At 43.2% G+C, this 25,152-nt stretch overlaps 1 protein-coding gene across 4 annotated transcripts in view; it reads right to left on the minus strand.

Moving 5' to 3' along the window:
• TRIO (trio Rho guanine nucleotide exchange factor) overlaps positions 1-25,152 on the minus strand; it is a 272,849-nt gene that overhangs the window by 20,179 nt on the left and 227,518 nt on the right. For all 4 annotated transcript variants that reach the window (XM_066626080.1, XM_066626079.1, XM_066626081.1 and 1 more), the window contains 11 exons: positions 23,798-23,893; positions 22,479-22,627; positions 20,786-20,852; positions 18,707-18,810; positions 16,057-16,126; positions 11,942-12,031; positions 10,652-10,744; positions 8,622-8,672; positions 7,155-7,232; positions 5,801-5,992; positions 145-322 (listed from right to left, as the gene is read on the minus strand). In XM_066626080.1, coding sequence (XP_066482177.1) covers positions 145-322; positions 5,801-5,992; positions 7,155-7,232; positions 8,622-8,672; positions 10,652-10,744; positions 11,942-12,031; positions 16,057-16,126; positions 18,707-18,810; positions 20,786-20,852; positions 22,479-22,627; positions 23,798-23,893 — 1,168 coding nt within the window. The remainder of the gene's footprint in view (positions 1-144; positions 323-5,800; positions 5,993-7,154; positions 7,233-8,621; positions 8,673-10,651; positions 10,745-11,941; positions 12,032-16,056; positions 16,127-18,706; positions 18,811-20,785; positions 20,853-22,478; positions 22,628-23,797; positions 23,894-25,152) is intronic.

Here is a 25,152-nt window from a genome sequence, read left to right on the forward strand (position 1 = left end):
CCACTAGGTCTATCTAGCGATTTCAGCAAACTGAGATATGGAAGAGCCACAGATCTACATTTGTGTGAGGAAATGGGGCATTTGCTCTAAAACCAAGGACTAATTCTAAAAGTCAAATAGGAGGTAGAAATATATTCCATTTACCATTTAGAAAATTACGCTGGTTTTCCAAGATTTGGTTGATTTCATGGATCCACATTTGACGGACTCCTGGACTGGTGGAATGCAAAACAAAAGTCTCCATAACATCACCTGCTCTTGATGATAGTGCAAATTTACATGGATCGTTGTCTACGTTTTCTTCCAAGCAAAGGCAACTCACCTACATGGGGGGGGGGGGGGGAGAAAGGATTGAAAAAATGCCATTTTCACTGTTACTGTCACTACTTTTTTTTAGATAGTGACATCCTTATGGGACCACCCAAACTGTGCAAATAACGGCAAATGCAAAAAACAGGTCAGTAATCTACATATCCCAATCCAGAAAGGACAAAAAAAGCACAGCAGCCTGGATTCCTAACTTATACTCCATTTCTAGTCCATGTGGCACGTCAGTTCACAAATAATTTTTATAAGCCTGTATGGAGATACCCTACTAACCTGGCAAAGAGGCTTAATTTTTTTTTTTTTTAATAGTCATGCTCCTCTTACATTTAGGTGGGCTGGGGAAGAACAACTATTCCTATTCACTCCTGCATAGCATCTTTTCTAGGGGCTCTTTGCTGGAATTTCTTCTGCATCTTTTTAGATTATGAGTCCTACTGCCACAGGGAACTATTTACTCTGCTATGTGAACCACTTTGTGAGTTTTGTTTTTTTTTGCGGAAAAGTGGTATATAAATATTCTTAGCAATAATACCTTGACTAGCCATTTGAAACTTAAACTAAGTCAGTTGTAGCACAGCAGGATCTTGACAGTGAAGAAAAATAACATCCTGCTTAGAAAAGCATTATTTTGACCTGATTGGCCAGCTAGAGGAGATCCTGGCTCATCTTAAACCACCAAGTGAATGGCTATTTACAGTGTGGCTCAAGGTGATGAGGAATGGAGAGAATTTACTCCATCCACTTTGACACCTGATCAAAAATACTTAAATAATAATAAAAACCTAAATATCGATTATTAGAAACATAGAGAGGGGGGTTTGCGACGGATGTGAGGACCGCATGGTGACTTGCCTGCCTGGTGCGAAGGTTGCGGACATCACTTCTCGTCTAGACAGGCTAGTAGACAGTGCTGGGGGAGAGGTAGCGGCTGTGGTGCATGTCGGCACCAACGACGTGGGCAAGTGTAGCTGGGAGGTCCTGGAGGCCAAATTTAGGCTTTTAGGCAGGAAGCTGAAAGCCAGGACCTCAAAGGTAGCGTTCTCTGAAGTGCTACCTGTTCCACGCGCAGGGCCAGCTAGGCAGGCGGAGATCAGGGGTCTCAATGCGTGGATGAGACGGTGGTGTAGGGAGGAGGGGTTTAGATTCGTTAGGCACTGGGGAACGTTTTGGGACAAGCGGGGCCTGTACAAGAGGGACGGGCTCCATTTGAACCAGAATGGAACCAGACTGCTGGCGCATAACATTAAAAAGGTGGCAGAGCAGCTTTTAAACTGATCCCTGGGGGAAGGCCGACAGGAGCCGAGGGGCATCCGGTTCGGGACTCCTCATCCCTATGGGATGAGGATGGGGAGGTTAGAGAACAAGACAAAGGCAGGGTAGGAGAAGAAATTGGGAAAGGTAGGGAGATGGGATGTGATAGACGGTTTGGCAAAATGAGAGGATGCGGGGACAAAGGAGCGAATAAGCAGCCCATCCTGGGGCATTCCGTGTATAAATGCTTTTATGCGAATGCCCGAAGTCTACGAGCAAAGGTGGGAGAACTGGAATGTCTGGTGACAAGGGAAAATATTGACATAGTGGGCATAACGGAAACCTGGTGGAATGCGGAGAATCAGTGGGATACCGCAATCCCGGGCTATAAACTCTACAGGAGGGACAGGCAGGGGCGTGTTGGAGGTGGGGTGGCCCTTTATGTTAAGGAAGGGATAGAATCCAGCAAAGTAGAGATTGAAGGTGGGTCCGACTCCACCGTAGAATCTCTGTGGGTTAAATTACCAGGCTTGTGCAGTGATGTAATACTGGGGGTGTGCTATCGTCCTCCAGACCAGAAATCTGATGGGGACCTTGAAATGAGGAAACAGATCAGGGAGGTGACAAGGAAGGACAGGGTTGTAATCATGGGGGACTTCAATTATCCTCATATTGACTGGGTCAATTTGTGTTCTGGTCACGATAAGGAAACTGGATTTCTTGACGTGCTAAATGACTGTGGCTTAGATCAGCTAGTCACGGAGCCCACCAGAGGACTGGTGACTCTGGATTTAATTTTGTGCGGTACGCAGGACCTGGTTAGAGATGTAAACGTTACTGAGCCATTGGGGAACAGTGATCATGCTGCGATCCGTTTTGACGTGCACGTTGGGGGAAGAATACCAGGCAAATCTCTAACAAAAACCCTTGACTTCCGACGGGCGGACTTCCCTCAAATGAGGAGGCTGGTTAGAAGGAGGTTGAAAGGGAGGGTAAAAAGAGTCCAGTCTCTCCAGAGTGCATGGAGGCTGCTTAAAACAACAGTAATAGAGGCCCAGCAGAGGTGTATACCGCAAAGAAAGAAGGGTTCCACTAAATCCAGGAGAGTGCCCGCATGGCTAACCAGCCAAGTTAGAGAGGCTGTGAAGGGCAAGGAAGCTTCCTTCCGTAAATGGAAGTCTTGCCCTAATGAGGAGAATAAAAAGGAACATAAACTGTGGCAAAAGAAATGTAAGAAGGTGATAGGGGAGGCCAAGCGAGACTATGAGGAACGCATGGCCAGCAACATTAAGGGGAATAATAAAAGCTTCTTCAAATATGTTAGAAGCAGGAAACCCGCCAGAGAAGCGGTTGGCCCTCTGGATGGTGAGGGAGGGAAAGGGGAGATAAAAGGAGACTTAGAGATGGCAGAGAAATTAAATGAGTTCTTTGCATCTGTCTTCACGGCAGAAGACCTCGGGCAGATACCGCTGCCCGAACGGCCCCTCCTAACCGAGGAGTTAAGTCAGATAGAGGTTAAAAGAGAAGATGTTTCAGACCTGATTGATAAATTAAAGATCAATAAGTCACCGGGCCCTGATGGCATACACCCAAGGGTTATTAAGGAATTGAAGAATGAAGTTGCAGATCTCTTGACTAAGGTATGCAACTTGTCCCTCAAAACGGCCACGGTACCAGAAGATTGGAGGATAGCAAATGTCACGCCTATTTTTAAAAAGGGAAAGAGGGGGGACCCGGGAAACTATAGGCCGGTCAGCCTAACATCTATACCGGGTAAGATGGTGGAATGCCTCATCAAAGATAGGATCTCAAAACACATAGACGAACAGGCCTTGCTGAGGGAGAGTCAGCATGGCTTCTGTAAGGGTAAGTCTTGCCTCACGAACCTTATAGAATTCTTTGAAAAGGTCAACAGGCATGTGGATGCTGGAGAACCCGTGGACATTATATATCTGGACTTTCAGAAGGCGTTTGACACGGTCCCTCACCAAAGGCTACTGAAAAAACTCCACAGTCAGGGAATTAGAGGACAGGTCCTCTCGTGGATTGAGAACTGGTTGGAGGCCAGGAAGCAGAGAGTGGGTGTCAATGGGCAATTTTCACAGTGGAGAGAGGTGAAAAGCGGTGTGCCCCAAGGATCTGTCCTGGGACCGGTGCTTTTCAACCTCTTCATAAATGACCTGGAGACAGGGTTGAGCAGTGAAGTGGCTAAGTTTGCAGACGACACCAAACTTTTCCGAGTGGTGAAGACCAGAAGTGATTGTGAGGAGCTCCAGAAGGATCTCTCCAGACTGGCAGAATGGGCAGCAAAATGGCAGATGCGCTTCAATGTCAGTAAGTGTAAAGTCATGCACATTGGGGCAAAAAAATCAAAACTTTAGATATAGGCTGATGGGTTCTGAGCTGTCTGTGACAGATCAGGAGAGAGATCTTGGGGTGGTGGTGGACAGGTCGATGAAAGTGTCGACCCAATGTGCGGCGGCAGTGAAGAAGGCCAATTCTATGCTTGGGATCATTAGGAAGGGTATTGAGAACAAAACGGTTAGTATTATAATGCCGTTGTACAAATCGATGGTAAGGCCACACCTGGAGTATTGTGTCCAGTTCTGGTCGCCGCATCTCAAAAAAGACATAGTGGAAATGGAAAAGGTGCAAAAGAGAGCGACTAAGATGATTACGGGGCTGGGGCACCTTCCTTATGAGGAAAGGCTACGGCGTTTGGGCCTCTTCAGCCTAGAAAAGAGACGCTTGAGGGGGGACATGATTGAGACATACAAAATTATGCAGGGGATGGACAGAGTGGATAGGGAGATGCTCTTTACACTCTCACATAATACCAGAACCAGGGGACATCCACTAAAATTGAGTGTTGGGCGGGTTAGGACAGACAAAAGAAAATATTTCTTTACTCAGCGCGTGGTCAGTCTGTGGAACTCCTTGCCACAGGATGTGGTGCTGGCGTCTAGCCTAGACGCCTTTAAAAGGGGATTGGACGAGTTTCTGGAGGAAAAATCCATTATGGGGTACAAGCCATGATGTGTATGCGCAACCTCCTGATTTTAGGAATGGGTTAAGTCAGAATGCCAGATGTAGGGGAGAGCACCAGGATGAGGTCTCTTGTTATCTGGTGTGCTCCCTGGGGCATTTGGTAGGCCGCTGTGAGATACAGGAAGCTGGACTAGATGGGCCTATGGCCTGATCCAGTGGGGCTGTTCTTATGTTCTTATGTTCTTATGTTCTAAATATAGTGAGCAGTTTTATTTAATGAATCAACACATTTTATTCTCAATTATCTGCTTGTGCCATTGGTTTCATGTATTTCCTAGATGGAGTGGCTGTATTCTGCCATGCTGGGTGACATGAAACTGGGCTGATATTTATATGGGAACATTAGATGCAGTTTCTTTATTTCATAGGTCACTGCAGTAATAGAATACAGCTATGGGAAACTGGCACTAATATTTGATTACGGTAAATTTTTTAGTACCTATAAAGGAAGGAGATTACCAAGCAACACAAAACACCATCAAGCCAATTACAAACAGCCTTACTGATGCCATGTCAGGACAGCATTAATAGCAGATCCCTTACAATTGTTAATTTGTCTGTAACTGAAACATATAGTAGTTTTGTTTTAAGTGTGTTGGAGTAGCTAGTGTGCTGGGTATGGATGTTGAAAGCCTAGTCCAAATAACTTTTCTTTCAGATCAATAGCCCTCACAGAGGAGGTGAGAGAATGAGATGCTGCTTTAAGCAGCACATAGGAAGGATGGAATACAAGTGTGATATAATTCCATTAGAGATTATTTTGTTGATAAAGGAAAAAATAACACTCAGTACAATTAATTTTTGGCACTAGGAAATACAACACAGAATCTGGAATGCACAAAGAATCCAGAAATGAAACTTGGGAAGTAATTCAACATATGAATTAATAAATGCTGCGAACAGGACTGGCAAAAGGCTAGCATTCAAACTGGGCAGTGAATAGTTGAGTCCATCCAGCAGAAAAATGCACACATCACACCTTCCAAGTTTAACAAAATAACAGTGAATCATTCTGAATAGCAGCTTCAGGTACAAAAGCACTCAGAAAGAAAGCATGAAGCCTACGCCTACTAGACTCTCTTTAGCCCAAAGACTGCTGGGCTATGCATCAGGATCAAAATGGAGTAAATAGCCCCAAAGTTGCACAAACAAAAGTCATACACAGAAGACTTGCCTTGATACTGTTTTTAAATAAGAATCCAGGTGTCGAGAAGCCTCTCTTTTTATCCAGAGGTTCACTGAATATGACAATTTGTTCAAACAGGAAGACCCGCCTCTCTTTGCAACGCGGCAAGAGTCCTGTATCCTGGTCTGTAACCATGAATGTATCTTGCAGCAACAACTTACCCTGGGCAACAATTTTACCCTAAAAAGAGAAGCCAAAACAAATTAAAAGAAACTTCCAGTTCATCAAATGGAGCAAGAAATTACGCTACCAAAGAAAAGAATAGTAAGCAAAACATTTAGATTCCATATCTTTACATTTCAATTGCACCTACATTCTTTCACAGATCTTTCCTACTTTATCGTAGACACATCATAGGTTTGAGAAGAAAGGGGATGGAAATCAAAGGGACATATGTTCCTTGGGGGAAAAAAATTAAAAGCAAAAAGCCTCCCTGGAATGAACACAGATTTTAATACAACCACCATGGAATTTCCCAAAAGAGAAACATGTGATCTTTGATTTTGTCCTCACTTCTTCTGGGGCATCTGAAAACGACACACACAGCAGACCTATGAAGACATTCACAAATCTGCAAGCAATGGAGATATGGAATGTGGCTCACCTCAAATCCCACACCTTCTATATGCACACTGACTGTCACACATGTTGGCCTCCTCTGAGCCATTGCTATCCAACCATTATGTGAATCTGGCTCCACACAGGCCCTTGTTCAAATGAACAGAATATCCAATTTATATGTCAGATTAGAACAGGTGTTCTACGAAGGCAGGGTGATGGTGGTGAAGGGAAATAAGAACCATGATTGGGTACGGTCTGCACAAGGGAGGTCCTGGGCAAACTGCTGACTTTACGCCCTGTCCTTCGGCTATCATTATGCTCTTGGGTCAGGGGACATAGCAAGGGCAGACTGCTCCTCTATGCTCTGCGAATGAAAAGGTTCAACACCCAAAACAGCAACAAAAGAGACAGACTTTCAAAGGTGCACATTTATCCTCCCCCCCCCAATGCACACTTACACTTTTTATACCAAGCATTTTATGATTGTGTTCCTGAGGGCCTCATATTTTTTTTTTTTAACTGGCAAGGCATTCTACTACCAGCGCCGAATCAGAAAGTAGATGCATAAAATGAATCAAGCATAGTGAAATATATACATTTTGCTATAAATCTCAAATATCATTTGCACCATTTTTTTTGTCTCTTTTGCTTCTCTGAGACCTGCTGTGATGTGCATGAGGAAGGAGGAGATGGGCTTCAGTCGGAATCCTGGAGCTGAAGCAGGTCATGATATCAAGAAGGGAAAAGACCATGAATAGAAACCCAGAGAAAAATGACTTACATCAAATCCTTGTAAACGACCAACATTCATCATGTCGTTGCACCGTTTTGGTACTATACACATCACCTCTACGGCTCTCTGTTGAATCAAAGGAGAGAGAGAGAGATTAGAATAGTTAGTTAAATACTCATAAATTGTCACCTGCAGACTCCTCTAAGGTGCTACTCTACAAGATGGGTTTTGTAAGAGAGAGGCTGTTTATCAAAATCCAACTAGGAACTACTTCTGGGGAACAGCTTCCCCCTTCTTGCAGTCTTTCAAACAAGGTGTCTTAAAACAGCAAGCCCTCTGTGATAACTACAGATGCCACTGGGACATCTAAAATCAGGGTCAGATTCAACAGCTTGCTGCAACCCTACTCCTTAAGGAAAAGTGCAAAACTCTGTCAAGGAATGGATAAATATCACCTGCACAGAACTTTCTCCACTTCTGTTGAATCAAATAAAAAGGAGCAGCAAATTTGTGTTATCAGTATGCCAGTAGTGTCTCACCTGACATTCCTGAATGACATCTCCCAGCAGTTTTTCATGCAGATGTCAAAACAGCAAACTCTGAAGCACTAAGTGCCACAATGGAGCAAAAGTCTCTCAGGAGCACAGTCTCTCGATAGGTGCCTAGCTGCAAGTTTCTCCTTAGTAATTTGTATTAAGTATATGTATTTCTTACTGATGATATCATTAGGGGAAAAAAGTGGTTTAATTTTGCTCTGTTAAGTGTGTTGCTGCCCCATGAGGCCTGATGGCAGAAATCACCACCAGTCCCTCATGCTGAGGCAGAAGATATCTCAGCAAAGTTAAAAGGAGGAATAAAATATCCCCTAGAGCAGTGATTCTCAAACTGGTGGGTCATGACCCACCAGTTCCTGTAACGATGCCCCTTTCCCTTTAAGGGAAACAGTGAAAGTTCCAAGTGCAATGAAACCGGAAATTCCACTTCCGGTTTAATTGCACTTGGAACTTTCACTGTTTAGAAGCCATGGGGAACCCTGCAAGTGCTCCACAGGGCTCCCCCACACCCCCTGACCCTGGGAGCATGTAAGGTTAGTTGAAAAATAGCCCCCCCCACAGGGGCATGATCCTGGGGATCGCTTTGCTGCCTCTGCCCCCGCCAAGACTTACCCCGGGAGTAAATCTCCCAGGAAGTTTGAGAAACACTGCCCTAGAGGCCATCTTCAATCAACCTTTGCTATGCTGTGTGCCTTCTACTAGCCTGGAAGGATGATAAACAACTTTGTGGTACCTGTAAACTCTGGAAAATACCACTTATCCAGTCATTATTGAGAAAATAATTCCAGCAACACAACCCTGTATCATCCATATATAAAAAGATAACGGTGAAAAACAGTAGTACAATAATAGTATAGTCATAATACTACAAGAGTGCAATACAATATTACTGTTATAACTGTTATCTTGGTACTATACTGGTAATTCTTTCCCATCCCCCAAAAGCAGTATTTCCAAGTACCTCTAATTCTGTTGTATCAAGGTTAGCTTTTTTGGAGTATTTCAGGAAGTCCTGTAAAGAAAAAGCAGGAACGATGAAGTGACAGGTTCCATTCAAACAGAAACGTGGGAAAATGAACAGTACATTTTTTCAGAGCATGGTTGATGGTCATAACATGTGCATTTTTCTGCTATTCCATTATGGAACTTCCATGAAGCCCTGATGAATAACACAAGAGAAATGAAATGCCTAATTAGCTGAAAAGATCCAATTTTTTCTGCATTTTGACTGTTCTTTGGCTGCTATGCATGGTTTTGCTTCATCTCTCCCTGCTTCTGTCATGGAGGTAAATCCACTAAGCCTTCCTCACCGGAACAGGTCTCCATTTTCTCAGAAACCCCTACAGTCAGAAGGAAATCTACACTTTCAGTTCAGTCTTAGCACCCTGATGTTCACAATTCCCTGTAACACACTCGTAAAAATGACCTTAGTGGATACAAAGTGGTGAAACAGCAGTAAAGAACGGCATAGGTACATTCAGAAAAAGAATGATGACATGATATATTCTATTTCTCCCTAAATCCATAATCCTTTTTCCTCTCACTCAGCAATATCATCTCTCAACCAGCAACACCACCATTCAATTTCCAGCCAATTAAGAAATTTGGTGCCATCTTTGTTCTGTCCCTTTAAAATTTGACCTCATTTCTTCTGATTCTGCTAAAAACATTCTTCAAAATTTCCAGTGTATCTCCTGTTGATTACTGAAATGTTTCATTTATGTTATTAGTTGTTCCATCTGTTAACACAAATTTATAAACTCTGTTCGACAGTTTTGCTCGCTTCATATTTCTTCCCATATAGTGTAATCATGTTACACTTCCAGAGGCGTACCAAGGGCTTCTGGCACCCAGGGCAACACCCGATGTCATGACGCCACTCAGGGCGCAATTCTAACCCCTTATGTCAGTGCTTTCCAGCACTGACATAAGGGCAATGCAGCTCTGAGGTAAGGGAACAAACATTCCCTTACTTTGAGGAGGCCTCCGTGAGTGACACCCAACTGCAGGATGCAGCACATGTCCCATTGGCAACGCTATGCCAGTGCTGGGAAGCACTGACATAAGGGGTTAGGATTGTGCCCTCAGTGTCATGATGTCATCAGCACGCTCAATAGCCAGCTGGGTGATTTCACCTGACCAGGTGCCAAAGGGCGAATGCTCTTGCCCTCAATGGCGCCCATGCTGTGCGCTATGTTATGCTACAGGGGCAGTACACCTTTGTACACTTCGATGTGTTTCTCTTCATCAGTTTACTCTATGAATTTTAACTTTGTAATTTATGTCTCTTTATAGTTATCCCTTTTATCTTCCTAGCTATTTTTCTAGTTTACTAAACCACCACTCACTTGTGCTATTTCAGATCCTGAGCACTCTCTCTCTCAGCCCCTTGTGCATGGAAACTTTCTCCTTCAGGTGTTCAGCTAGCCTCCAAAATTTCTCACTTTATTTACTAAAATCTCTTTTAGTAAATTTTCCCTCTTGCATTTCCTTCTTAGTATTCTACTTGAATTCACTGACTCTTTTCATAGAACTTGGTTAACTATTATACAGGTTTGCCTTACCTTTTATTTTCAACTCTTTTCGTACCGTGATGTGTGAGTGCCTTTCATATCAAGGTCTCCATCTCACCTATCTGAGATTCTTGGTCTCTTTCCCTTTTCCAGGGGCTTCTGATGCCCCACAATTGCCCACCCCCAATCCAAGGATGCTGCTGTTTTAGCATCACCCTGATAGTTTTCCTTTTTGACTCTATAGCCTCTCTCCAACTCCACCTTGTGTTCTTTCTCTCTTTTTTTTATATAAGCCTGTAGACAGGCTCTTTTTGTTCAGCACCTGGGTCATTTCAAGTGTTTTTTTCTAAATGAAAAAGCATAATGACAACAATAAGCAGCAAACTAAAATAGGAGATACTGATAAGATAGTCTAATGAATCCCAATGCTTAGGAGTAATTAATATAAAGCCAACAGATCATGTCCTGCATGCCTTACCTTTAGTAACAACTGGTATTTCATAATTCTTTGCACTGGTTTTATCAGCAAGTCTGTGAGCTGAAGTCTGTGACCCAAACGCTGCTTCAGGTCCTAGCAGGTGTAAAATAAAGTTCAGAGCAGGTGCCAGAGATCTTTATTTTGAGAGAGATTGTCAAGGAGACTAGCCTTGATCTGTTGATACAAGTACTGCTTTAATTCTGTATTCTGGGCACAAATTCTCCTTCAAATTTTGTCATTCATTCCTTTATATGTAGCATTCCATGTATTTGGAAACGATGTATTGCAAAAAAAAAAAGTTTCCATTTTTGTAAAGGCTTACATATAAACCTGGAGGGGTTCAATTCTTTCGTGACTTATTCTATACAAACTCCAAAGACTGATTCAGAATTTATTCCTTAATGCTACTAGTTCATCCTCTCATATCAATTATGATGGGATGACAATGTGAAGCTTGACTCAAATTCAACCTTATTTAAAGTTAACCCACATGTCACTGACCCACTAATAAACACATCATTACTTAGTTATGGATAGCTAGATGTACTCTGTACCCCAAGTCTGGAAACTTCAGAATGATTTTTTGATGGGCAAGTGGGGACCCATTTCGGGAGATGGACAAGTCACATCTAGCCATCTGTATTTAAGCATCTGGGACTGGCTGTTTGTTTTGGGTCATAAAAACATATCATCTTCTTCTGATAGGCTTTGGGTTAAAAGTAGTTTAGAAATAGCTCTTGTTGCCCAATTAACACAAAGTGAGGTGTAACTGCAAATCAAGGAATCCCACCTGCTTATAGTGCCCACAACTTTAAGCTGACACGTCTGGACTGTAAACAGAGTTCTAGACACAGGAAATGGGTGAATAAAATTCTCCTACCGATAATATCAATTTTCTTAATTTCTCTATATTGCTTCTTTCCTCTTTTGGAACCTCTTTGGATTTGTGCGCAAAAGCAGCTGGTGATTTTAATCAATATGCTACTATTCATTCATTCATTCATTCATTCATTCATTCATTCAATAATGTCTTCTTGCTTTCTGATAAATCTCACTTATTACACAGCAAAATTACAAAGTTAACTATGTCATACTCTACCTCTGAGTTGAAGTATGAAATAGAGTTTATGAGAGGAAGGTTCTTTTATTCAACAAATCTCAGTCCTAGATCCCAAGAGGTGTAATATATCAGAGAATGAGATAGTCAAGAACAAACGAGATTGGAAGAGACTAGGGACATCCCCCTACCTACTTAGAAAATACACACACAGTTTCTACTTTGACACTTACCTCAAAAAATGTATCAATGTATTCTGAGACAATATGCTCAGACTTTGGCTTGTTTTGGCAATAAACTATGTACATGTGCAATCTTCTCTCCTGTGATGAGGGAAAAGAACAAAAATATTGTATTTCAAGAAAATTTAAGACAAAACATCGACTAGAAAAACACAGATCAGATCGTGAACGTGGAAACTACTTCGCAAGGGCTGGTTCAGGGAAGTCATTTCCTTCTCCACATGTGCCATCTAGCCTGTTCTGCACAAATAAGGGTTCACAATTGCTTGGAGAAATAAAAGTGTGCAATGGGCTGTACAAGGATTCAGCCAATAATGAGATCTGTAGCAGCAGCTTTTCCAGTTACCATCAGCATGGGAAGTGATGTGGCTGCACCCACAATTTCTCCAAGCTTTTCTGTTCTTAGCTCACAATATACTTTGACTTGGGGAACCCCGTATACCAGTGGTTCTCCAACTGGTGGGTCGCGACCCACTAGTTCATGTAATGCTTACTCCATCCCTCTAAGGGGTGGGTGAAGAGGAGAGGCAGGGAAGCGATCCCCAGGATTGTGTCCCTAAGGGGGGGTGCTTTTACTTACTTGAGTCCCAGTGCGGGCTGCAGGAAGGGCAGGGAGCCCAGCACAGTCTTCTGCAGGACTCCCTGAGGCTTGAAATCTTGAAACAGAGCGATCGCAATGGACTTCCTGCAAACAGGAAGTGTTTTGCAATCGCTCTGTTTCATGATTCCAAGCCTTGGGGAGCCCTGCACAGGGCTGTGTTGGGCTTCCCGCACCTCCTGCAGCCTGCACTGGAACTCAAGTAAGTAAAAGCACCCCCCTCCCCTTAGGGACACAATCCTGGGGTCACTTCCCTGCCCTAGCCCCTCCCCTGCAAAGACTTACTGAGGGAGTAAAGCTCCCTCAAAGTTTAAGAACCACTGCCGTATACAGTGCTTTTATGCAAATGCCTGAAGTCTCGGAGCAAAGAGAGGAGAACTAGAATGTTTGCTGGCTAGGGAAAACATTGATATAGTGGGCATAATGGAAACCCGATGGAGTGCAGAGAACCAGTGGGATACCACAATCCCAGGCTATAAACTCTACAGGAGGGACAGGGAGGGATTTGTTGGAAATGGGATGGCCACAGAATCACTGTGGGTTAACTACCAGGCCCAAGGAGCAGTGTAATAGTGGGAGTGTGTTATCGTCCTTCGGACCAAAAACCTAAAGGGGACCTCGAAATGAGGAAACAAATCAGGGAGGGATCAAAGAGGGATAGGATCACAATCATGGGGGACTTCAATCATCCTCATACTGACTGGGTAAATTCATGTTCTGGTCATGAAAGAGAGATCGGATTTCTTGACATGCTAAATGTCTGTGCCTTAGAGCAACTAGTTATGGAGTCCACCAGAGGACAGGTAACTCTGGATTTAATATCGTGCTCAGTACCTGGTTAGGAATGTGAATGTTACTGAGCTGTTGGGGAACAGTGACCATGCGGCTATCTGTTTTGCCATGCACGTCAGGGGAAGAGTGCCAAGCAAATCTGACACAAAAATCCCTGACTGGAAGGGTTCCCTCAAATGAGGAGGCTAGTTAGAAAGAAGTTGAAAGGGAAAGAAAAAGAGTCCAATCTCTCCAGAGTGCATGGAGGCTGTTTAAAACAACGACGGACACCCAATGGAAGTGTGTACTGCAAAGAAAGAAGGGCTTGACTAAATCCAAGAGGGTGCTGGCATGGCTAATGAGTAAAGTTAGAGAAGGTGTAAAAGGCAAGGAAGCTTTCTTCCATACATGGAAGTCTTGCTCTAAAGAGGAGAATAAGAAGGAACACAAACTCTGGTAAAAAATGTAAGAAGGTGATATTGGAGGCCAACAAAGACTTTGAGGAATGCATGGCCTGTAACATAAAGGGAATAATAGCTTCTTCAAGTATGTTAGAAATAGGAAACCTGCTAGAGAGGTGGTTGGCCCACTAGATGGTGAGGGAGGGAAAGGAGAGATAAGAGGGGACTGGGAGATGGCAGGGAAATTAAATGAGTTCTTTGCATCTGTCTTCATGGTAGAAGACCTCGGACAGATACCACTACCTGAACACCCCTCCTGACTAAGGAATTAAGTCTGATAGAGATTAAAAGAGTAGATGCCAGAGGATTGGAAGATAGCAAATGTCACACAAATCTTTAAAAAAGGAAGGAGGACCTGGAAAACTACAGCCAGTCAGCCTAACATCTGTTCCAGGTAAGATGTCAGAAAGACTCATTAAAGATAAAATCTCACAGAACAAACCTTGGGGAGGGAGAATGACCACGGTTTCTGCAAGGGTACATTTTGCCTCACAAAACTTTTAGAATTCTTTGAAAAGGTCAGCAGGTATGTGCATGTGGGAGAACCTGTGGATATTATATATCTGGATTTTCAGAAGGTGTTTGACACGGTCCCTCACCACAGGCTGCTGAGAAAACTCTACAGTCAGGGAATTAGAGGGCAGGTCTGCTCATGGATTAGGAACTGATTGAGGACCAGGAAACAAAGAATGGGTGTCAATGAGCAATTTTCACAATGGAGAGAGGTGAAGAGCATGTGCCCCTGGACCAGTGCTTTTCAATTTGTTCATAAATGACCTGGAGAAAGAAATAAGCAGTGAGGTGGTTAAGTTTGCAGATAACACTAAACTTTTCCAGGTGGTTAAGACCAGAAGAGATTGTGAAGAGCTCTCCAAACTGGGAGATTAGGCAGCAAAATGGCAGATGCATTCAATGTAAATAAATGTGAAGTAATGCATATTGGGACAAAAAAATCATACATAGGCTAATGGGTTCTGAGCTGTCTGTGACATTGAGATAACTCAATGAAAGTGTCAACCCAATGTGTGGTGGTGGTAAAGAAGGCCAATTACATGATACGGGTAATTTTTAAAAAGGCGATTGAGAATAAAACAGCTAATATTATAATGCCATTGTACTAATTGATGGTATGACCACATCTGGAGTATTGTGTTTAGTTCAGGTCACCACATCTTAAAAATGGACACAGCGGAACTAGAAAAGGTGCAGAAGAGAGCAACCAAAAAGATTACTGGGCTGGTGCACCTCCCTTATGAGGAAAGACTAAGTGTTTGAGGTTCTCCAGTCTAGAAAAGAAGCGCCTGAGGGGGGGACATGATTGAGACACCTAAAATTTTGCAGGGGATGAACAGAGTGGATAGAGAGCTGCTCTATTCCCTCTGACATGACTAGGGGACATCAGCTGAAAATGAGTGACAGGAGAGTTAAGACAGACAGAAGAAACTATTTTTTTATCCAGCATGTATTTAGTCTATAGGACTCCTTGCTGCAGAATGTTGTGATGGCGCCTGGCCTAGATGCCTTTAAAAGGGAATTGGACAGATTTCTGGAGAACTCCACCACAGGTGACATGCTATGATGGGTATGTATAGTGTGAGACTAGCAGGTTGCTCATCATGAGGACTGAGTAGGAATTTTTTTTTCTGTCATCCACATTGGATGAGTTTTTTCAACTACTTCCGACTGGCAAGGGAGGGAAGGTGTGTTAAGTAGGTTTCATGCTTTAAAAATTGGTCACCTGTGTTTAATAAAGAGGCCCAAGTTAAACCCAACTGCAGTCTGGTATCTTCATTGGGGGGTTCAAGGGTAAATAGAATGCCAGATATTGGGGAGTGGCAACGAGATGCAAGTATCTTGTGGTCTGGCGTGCTCTCTGAGGCATTTGGTGGGCTGCTGTGAGAATATAGGGAAGCTGGACTAGATAGGCCCTGGGCCTGATCCAGCAGAGCTGTTCTTATGCTGCAGTCCAGCAGTCTTCTTCATTCCTAACAGGCAGTTTCTGACCCCCCAAAGGATTATTTTGTATATGAAACACTCCCATGGTGGGGCTTATAGTGAGAAGAAGATTGGGTAGTTACTCCATCCCTCTCCCAGGACTACTATGCCCCACCACTCTGACTTAAAAGGAAAATAAATGAATCAGTTTATGCCAAAATGCAAATTGGCATAACACCTTTTAATCACAGAAGAGAGCAGGTGGGAGGGGTTGCAGGGGTAACAAACATCCAGAACAAAATACCTTCCACAAAGACAGCAGTGAAGATGCTCACACTTACATGTTTAACAAAAAGAGAGCCTAATTTTTCTGGATCCTCAAGGCACTTCTCTAATTCTCCTAAAAAGAAACTGAACAGAACAAAAAAGTATGTTAATGTTTTTCTGCCCGATTATAACAGCAGACGACACATTCATAACAGTTTGATTGCACTGGTTGAATGAGTGGTTTCCACTTTTTGAAATCTACACCCGTAAAAGCCTATGCAGTGCTCAAAGACGACACACTGTCATCCCAAAAAGCTGAACTACCCAATTCTTGGGTTACTCTCCAACCTGGCAGGCATTCTCAGTGATATGAATTCAATGAGCCTCAGTGAGAGCTAGGATGGTGTAGTGGTTTGGGAGTTGGACTTAGACCTGGAAGAGCCAGGTTCAAATCCTCACTCAGTCATGAAGCTTCATGGGTGACCTCGGGCCAGTCACTCTCTCTCAGTCTCACCCACCTCACAGGGTTGTTATGAGGGACAAAATGAGGGAAGTACCATGTATACCACCCTGAGCCCCTTGGAGAAAGGGTGGTATAAAAGTGTGAAAAATAAATATTACAAGAAATTCTGGCATGTAATTCTCACATTGCATGCTGCTTCATTAGTTCCTTTTAAAATGCCACTGCACCAAGTAACTGCTTGGTTTCACTGTGTGGCTGAGCCTAGCCATGCCGTGTAGCTGGGCCTACCCGGAACCTATGAGAAGGCCACATGGAGTGTTTTGGTTTTCTAGGAAAAAAGCAGCAACAGTAATTTTCTGTGTAAAGAAGTATATGGTTACATGGGATTCCTCTGAACCAAACAGCAGCTAGCAGATATTCTACATTCTCCACATCCCAAAAGCAAAGAACCAGTATCAAGGTTTTGCAGTGTGCTGCTTTATCATTGGAAGCTTTTCTGTCCATGGAAGGAGCTTCTGGCAACTGACCAGTGTTGCACAAAATGTAGGATACAAGTTTATGTGCAGACTAGCACACTGTGAGCTGATGGCCTTCTACAATCGAACAAAAGGAAATTGAAAAATTATCTTTAACATGTGAAGGAAAGGGAAATTCTAACTTAGATCATGGCTCATGTTACAAGGCCCTGAACTGAAAGATAAGTAACTGGATCTAACCCAAAATCTGTTAAGTATTAACTACCAGATATATCAAAGAGTGGGAAGAGACAGATGGCCATTTGGGGCCCTGAGTCATATCGTTCTTCCAGGCACAGATCCTACACAGATGCCTCTATCTACTCTAGAATGCCTTGTGATGGTGTGAATATTCTGCTAGACAGTTATTCTTATCTTCAGACACCCCAAATATAGAGACAGCTAGGCCAGCATTGTGCTCCAAGTTCTGACAGAGCCAAAATGCTGAAATCACATCTACAGTAGGCTTGACAAGTCATGAAATAAGTGATTTGAAATTTTTATTTGAGTTTACAGTCTTGAGCCACAATGTTTTTATCAAAGACCTGCTTCCATGAACAAAGACCTGCTTCCATCACTGATACTAAGTCAAAGGCTTCTCCATGATTAGGAGAAGCACTGCTACTGAATAGCTCATGGATCAATGCCTCCATCCAATGGTTCAAAGGAAGAGGACTTTTGACAAAGCTGCAGAGGATGCACTATTAGGTGACCAGATGGAAACAGGGCATCAGAAACAACACATACCTAAGTCAGTTCAGAACTAAAAATGGTTGGCTTTTTACCAGTGCTGTTTTCAATCCATCAGCTATTCACTGCCCACGTGGGTAGAGAGTCAGAAGGCATTTGTTTCCACTGAAATAAACCAGATGCATTTCCACATCCTCCCTTTCAACAGCATTACCTGGAGCAGGGATACCAACCTTGCCGGAAAATGTTTCACACAACCAGACTTTCACTTCTACAGCACAATTAATTTCTTTCATTGTCAAAGCACTGCTTGCAGTCCCAACGCAGCAAAGTCTGTGACAACTGAGGCATGTCACTACTCCACGCAGTCTCTGATTGAAAGGGGCTATATCAATGGAAAGGAGTCAACATATCCCCTGGAAGTAAACCCGGTGCAAATTACATTTGTTGCTTTACTTCCTTTCTCCTTCAACTTGCACAATTCTGGAGAAAGGTGGCTGGATTCCTAATGAATTTTAGCAAATTTTAAAAATAAAAAAGGGGACAAAAAATGGGAAACCTTGACCTGAGACAATTCAGTGGTTACTGAGTGATCATAATCACACATTAGAGCAGAAAACGATCAACTCAGTGCATACTCCTCCTCTTGTTGATGTGTTACTATACCCAATGTGAGTGAGTGAGCCCCCAAAACACAGACATAGCTCTTAATTGACAAAGCACCTTGACATGCCTAATTGAGGACTGTTGCCTTCTTGCTCCAGCTTAACATTTTATACTACTTAGGGCGCAATCCTAACCCCTTATGTCAGTGCTTTCCAGCGCTGGCATAGCGGTGCCAATGGGACATGTGCTGCATCCTGCAGTTGGGTGTCACTCACGGAGGCCTCCTCAAAGTAAGGGAATGTTTGTCCCCTTACCTCAGAGTTGCATTGCCCTTAAGTCAGTGCTGGAAAGCACCAACATAAGGGGTTAGGATTGTGACCTTAAAGTGGTTGCTTCCAGTGGGTTACGCAAGATTAAAACTAGAAAAGTTTAAAATAAAAACATACATACTCTCTGTGCCAGTCGTATATTTGATGAATGTTGCCAAACACAATTTTGTCTTTCCCTTTCATGTCATCAGGAACACCATCTTCTTTCATGAGTGCCATGTAACCCTGAAATCAATTACCAAGAAAAATGAGCATGGGTCCAGGACAGGTGCAGACTTGCCACGTAACTTTTCCTCTTCAAGCTACCATAGTCCAACAATGTACTTTATATTTAAAAAGCAAAACACGTACTAAAGATCTCATAATGGTTAAGGCACCATTAATTTAATTTTAAGCAACCTTGGGTATGCACTCTTGCTTGAGAACATAATGTAAGTATTTACAGTATTTTTATCCCACCTTTCTCCCCAAAGGAACCCAAAGTGGTTAAGAAGTGCCATGAATCCCAGCAAGCTGTAAGCATTACATATCCCAAAATAAACTGGTCTGTGATTTACCAATGGATTATGATCTATCATCTGCCATAAAGTTAGTGTGTCAGCATTGGACTGGGGAGAGACAGGTTAAAATCCAAATCCAGCCACAAAGCTTGATGATCTTGAACCCACCACCGGGTTGCTCTAAGGATACAGGCAAGGCAAGAGAGGACCTGTGCACCTAGAACTCCTTAGAGCAGCCATTTTCAAACACTGTGCTGAATACTCTGCAAGTGTACTGCAGGAGTTTGAGGGAGGGTCATTTATTAGTAGGGCCATTGGTAGATGCGAGCCCCCCATCAACAGCATGGTGTGCCTTGTCAATTGTAAAAAAACAGATGGTGTGCCTTGACAATTTTACTACCTTGTCAGCATGCCATGAGATGAAAAAGATTAAAAATCACTGCCTTAGAAGAAGGGCAGAATAAAAAGCTTCCATGGGCCGCATCCGGCTCCCAGGCCTTATGTATGGTACCCCTGGATTAGACTGTCTTTTAATTCTTCCCTAGGGCTGAGCACTCTGGAACTGCCGTCAAAAGCCAAGTTAAGCCTTGGAGGAAACCAACTGATTGCCCATTCCTTTGCTCCTACACTTTCCTCCCTTTTCTGAAACAGAGTTCTTTCTGCCACTATGCCCCCCCTCCCCAAAAGAAAACTTCCCCGCATCTCTGGAGTTTTCAGTTCATTCATGACTTGCTGACTGCTCCAGTTTATGGCAAAGTAAGCAACTGGAATTGTTTACTAGTCAGCAGCACTGCTAATGCATACTTTGGGGATGTATTTCTCATGGAGAAATGGATTCATGAAAGAACCGGATTCATGCTCCGAACCAACACAAAACCCCTCAGGTGGGTCAGGACCCAAATGAAATGCTCATGACCTGCAGGAGACGCAACCCAACAAATTCTCACTTCCGGTGAGTCCTGACCCACCTGGTGGGTAACGGATGGGTCCTGAGCATTGCTGGTGGTTCCTGATCCACCTGGTGGGTCTAGGTGGGCCCTGAGCATTTCTGGTGTGTCCAGGCACACCTGGTGGCTCTCAGGGGGCTGAGGGCATTCCTGGTGGGTCTCAGGCAGGCCCTGGGCAGTTTGGGTGGGTCCCAGCCAACCTGGTGGGTTTCAGGCAGGCCCTGGGCATTTCCGGTGGGTCCTGGTCCACCCGGTGGGTCTTCGGCAGACCGGAGCATTTCTGGTGGGTCCCAGTCCACCTGGTGGGTCTCGGGCTGGCCCTGGGCATTACTGGTGGGTCCTAGTTTCGGGCAGTCCCTGAGCAATTCTGGTGGGTCCTGGTCCACCAGATGGGTCTTGGGCAGGCCCGGAGCATTTCTGATTGGTCTTGGATGGGCCCTGAGCATTACCGGTGGGTTCTGACACACCCAGTGGGTCTTGGGCAGGCTCTGAGTAATTCAGGTAGGTCCTAACCTGCCCGGTGGGCCTCGAGCAGGCTCTGAGCATTTCTGGTGGGTCCCGGCCCACCTGGGCCAGAAGTGATGTCATTATTCAAGATAATGGAGAGCCAGTTTCCATGTGGGCTGCCCTTAGAGCAGTAACTCCTCAGCACTGCTCAGCTGCGGAGAGGCTGAGGGCTGGATAAAAAGCTTCCGTGGGCTGCATCCGGCCCCTGCGCCTTATGTTTGACATCCCTGGGCTAAAGCATCATACCTCTACTACGTAGCCAAGATCTCGCACATAATCTCGCTCTGTCTCCACTAATTCCTGTAGGACATAACTGCAAAAGTTAAGAAGGAAAAAAAAATTCAGGGAGAGAATTTATTAAAAGTTAACAAAATAACAGTGTACATAGATGTTAATAAATACACATAAAATGAACACAGTAGAGAATAGCAAATGCTACAAGTTTTAACAGGTTAACCAAAAAACTAAATCTGTACTTGATTAATTGATCAGGGTCAACTGTAATCAATGAGTTAAAGGAGCACTCATTCATTGTCAAGCCCAATCATACTGGGCTGTCCTGCCACAGAATGTGCATTGTGCCAGCACTGGCTGGTGCAAAACAGCCATAAAGCGCACTCTGGCAGTCCAGGGACCACTGGCAAGAAAGGTTTCTCACCTCTGTCAACAGACCCAAAAGGACTCAACAAGGCAGGTGATATGCTGTAGGAGGCAAGGAGGCAGTGGAACAGGGAGGCAACAGGGGGAAGGGAGGAGTAGACTGGATCCAGGAGGAGGGAGCAAGTTTGGCAGCAGTGGGACCCACCAAATCCTAACCCCTTTCCCAGGCCTGATCAATCTTCATGGATCATCACTAGTGCAGGTCTAAGTTGACTCATAGTGGCTGCTGGGGTGAGGGGACAACTGTCCCCTTACCCTTAGGAGACCTCTAGCAGCCGAAATTCCCCTGCAGGATACAGTGGAGGCCATGCTACTGCTGCATTGCCATGCAGGGAGTTAGTTAGGATTGGGTCATGTGTGTGATAGGACCATTTGGTTTTGCTGTGTTACTCTAATAGGAAACTAAAAAAGAAAATTTTTTAAATGGTCTCTCTAACATCAAGTAGTACTTTCTCACTATACTTTTAATAACTTTCTCACACTAATTTCTCAACATGGCACGTATATTCAGAGGTTTCTGTACCATGCAAGTTTCTTTAGATGTAATCAATCAAAATGTATTTAATCAGTCTCTAAGGGGAAAAAACCTAACATCATATTTCCAGAACAACCAGCCTGTTTATAACTTGTAATAGTTTAAATATTCCACTACTCTCAGTAAAAGATTGGGGGGCTCATAATTATGCTTACGTTTACACTTGTGGAACTGCATAAAGGATGTTTCAGGTGTGCTTGGATATATGGGATCAGACCTAAGGATCAACATTATGCTGCAAATCCACAACACTGACCTCCGCTGCAGTCAGCAACAGATAATACCACTACCACTGTACTTATACAATGCTTCGTTTCAGTGCTTACAGCATTCATACATTATCTCAATAATTATTTCAACTCCTCCACTGTAAAGTTAATTCATTATCATCATTCTCATATTACAAAACCAGTGGCCTGGCTTATAGTTCATTTTCCTAACCACCCCAGCAGTTCTTACTTTGTTTCAAAGTGTCGGATTTTTTTTTCAAAGTGTCAAAAGCATTATGACCATGAAACTAGAAATATTTAACCCTGACATGCTGTAGGGATCAGAAAGCTTTTTAAGCTTCTATGGATATTCAGACAGAACCCTCAAAGAATTGATAAAGGCTTAGCTTGTTTCCCAAATGCATAAACACACTTTTTTTTTTTTTTGCCATAAACTATAGGAGAACAACAGAAGAGGCAGAGATGCTCTTTGTAAGCAAACAGGAGAGGAAAAAATCTGGCAAGTCAATCTTACTGTCGCCTTTTTAAAGAGCTTGACTTCCGCTCTTCCATCTCATCCATGGGTGAAGAGGAGGAGAGAAGAGAGTTGTCTGAAGGATTGAACGATGGGCTGCTGCTGTCACCTTGGTCTACTATCAGTGAACTTGGACGATCCTCCAAAGCCTAAAAGAAAATCCACAAGCAACTGCAACATTTACCTCCTTTAAAAAATGAAGAATGCAGCGTTTACAAGGATTTGGCCAACATCTCCAACACACTCCTATAAACTGTCATTAAAATATATGCTATTAATGAATCTCAAACTGAAATTCTCACCACCTTTATACCCAAGAATTAAGTACATTCAAAAATGGTATAATATTTTGACCACTATCCTCCCCCAACCATCTGAGCGTGATGGAACTTTTCCTGCCCCCTCCCAGCCATGTAGACCATTGGCTTTAAAGGTACTTCTATTCAAGGTACTATTCAAGGTACTTCTTTGGACCGACGGCATATAAGTCAACTGTCCCTAATTCTAAGGCCACAGGCAAAGGTCTGAGTTCTGACAGTAAGAGAGATGCCAGCAATCAAAGCTGAAGCCTCCAATGCCAAGAATGTGCTCCAATAGGGATTTATTAGGTTGCAAATATTGTGCACATGGCATTTAGTACCATAAGGTGATGGCCAGAATCGTGTTGAAGCACAATGGACGCTGGCAGCAGTGGCTGTGGTGTGTGGAACATCACAAAATCATGGGCAAAACTGGTGTTTGGTTCTTAGCTTCTTAGCTGTTACTGTCCCAATCACACATGCCCCCTGTGCTCCACTTATAATTTTTAAAGGTTTGATTAAAAGCCAACCGAATTGCACGCTATTCAGCACAACAAAAAAACAGAAACAAATGCCAAAACTCATGCACTTGTTGTAACATGTTGTTTGGTCCCTAGATGGCTTTTTGGAAAGATTAGATGAATTTACAGAGAATAGGTCTATATAGCATTAATTAGCCATAATAACTAAATGGAATTCTTGAGGTAGTCTACCTTTGAGCATCAGGATGCTGGGAATGAACCGAAGAAAGTAGATGCCTTCATACCCTATTTGGCAAACTTTCAGGAGCATCTGATTTGCCACTGTTGAAAAAGCAGTAGCAGACTAGACAAATGGAAGTCTATTTTATTTTAATTAATTTGTGGTTCCAGTACAAAGTGAAGTGATCCAGCTGCTTTTGGTCTGATCCAGAATGGCCCCAGCATTCTTATACCCTGAAAGGGAAAATACTGGAAGACCCATGTAAACTGTTCTGAGCTACTAGACCTCAAGAAGTCAGCAGGCCAAGCACACACTCACCATTTTGCTCTTCACAAGTTCCTCTATTGCACTGACAAGTTCTGCTGCACTAGGAGTTTCTGAACTGGTAGGACGTACCAATAACCGAGAAGAAGTCTGTACAACGAGGGGGGGGGAGAAGAAAAAGGGAAGACAAACATCCATAATATTAATTTTAGCTTATATACAGGATATAAATATTTGTTCCTGAGGTTTCTTGCTAACCAATGAAATGACTCTTTCAACTTCTATCCAAAAACTCCATTTAACATAAGCACAACACGAAGTTTTAAGTAAACTCTGTTTTTGGCAAATGTTAAAAGCTCCCTGTGTCTGTTTCATTCATTTATAATACTGGAATGGAATCTTATAATGCTTCATAAGCAGCTAGCCATCTGGGAAATATCCTTGGACAACTTTCATCTAGCTATATACCCTAGAAAGGCTGTTACACCAAGTTCAATGCCTGATGTACTGAATTAAGGACTTTTCTTCTGTCTTCCCACCCACTCCAATTCTACACATATTATGAAGCAACACGGCAAAGAATCACAATAAGCCAACTGCTGAATAGACTAAGCACTACTAAACGAACAGCCAGTTGATAATTCTAGGGAGCAGGGTCATTTTGCTCACCATTCCTTGTGCCATCCATTTTTCCCAAAGGTAAGTGCAGAGTCTAGAAGATCTCTGGCCTCATAAGCTACAAGATGCCAATTTATGGCTGCAACTGAGGATAAAAGGTATTGACAGCGAAGGATTCTGGGAGAGGGTAGCTGCCATTGAATTTGGCTTTCAGTAATTAGCAAACACGCAAGCCTGTTTGCAGATTACATGTATCGTTAAACAACTGGAAGCTAAACACAGAATAATATGAACCTCACTTCATATTACAAGGACAGCACAGGCACACATCATGCAACACAGGTTACGTCGTTCTTCACCACTGGACGGACATGTTAAACCAACAGGTACAATGCTTCAGAACACAGAACTCTGTTCAACCTCACCTATGGGAGCAGAATGTCTGCCCCCATAATTTAAATGGGCAAATTTTAGATGCTATAATTGGCGTCCATGAGACGGGAACAAAGGGAACAGGGGAAGCGCAAGAACACATAAGAAACTCTAAATGGAAAGGTAGGGGAATTGAGCCAAAGCAGAGACGGAACATAAGTCAACATAATGCTAAAGAAAAAGGTGGTTGTTTTTTTTTTAAAAAAAAGAGAAACAAAGAAAAAAAACAAAAACAATTAGTTACACAATAATATAGCAGCTGTCTTAGCAATTTCTATCCGAAACAAGCAAAAAGAAGCTACAGATTAAACAAAACTAATGGCATGTGCTACCAAATAGAAGAACTATAAACTGCACAA

Source organism: Tiliqua scincoides, chromosome 4 (genome assembly GCF_035046505.1).
Source record: "Tiliqua scincoides isolate rTilSci1 chromosome 4, rTilSci1.hap2, whole genome shotgun sequence".
Classification (NCBI taxonomy): Eukaryota; Metazoa; Chordata; class Lepidosauria; order Squamata; family Scincidae; genus Tiliqua; species Tiliqua scincoides.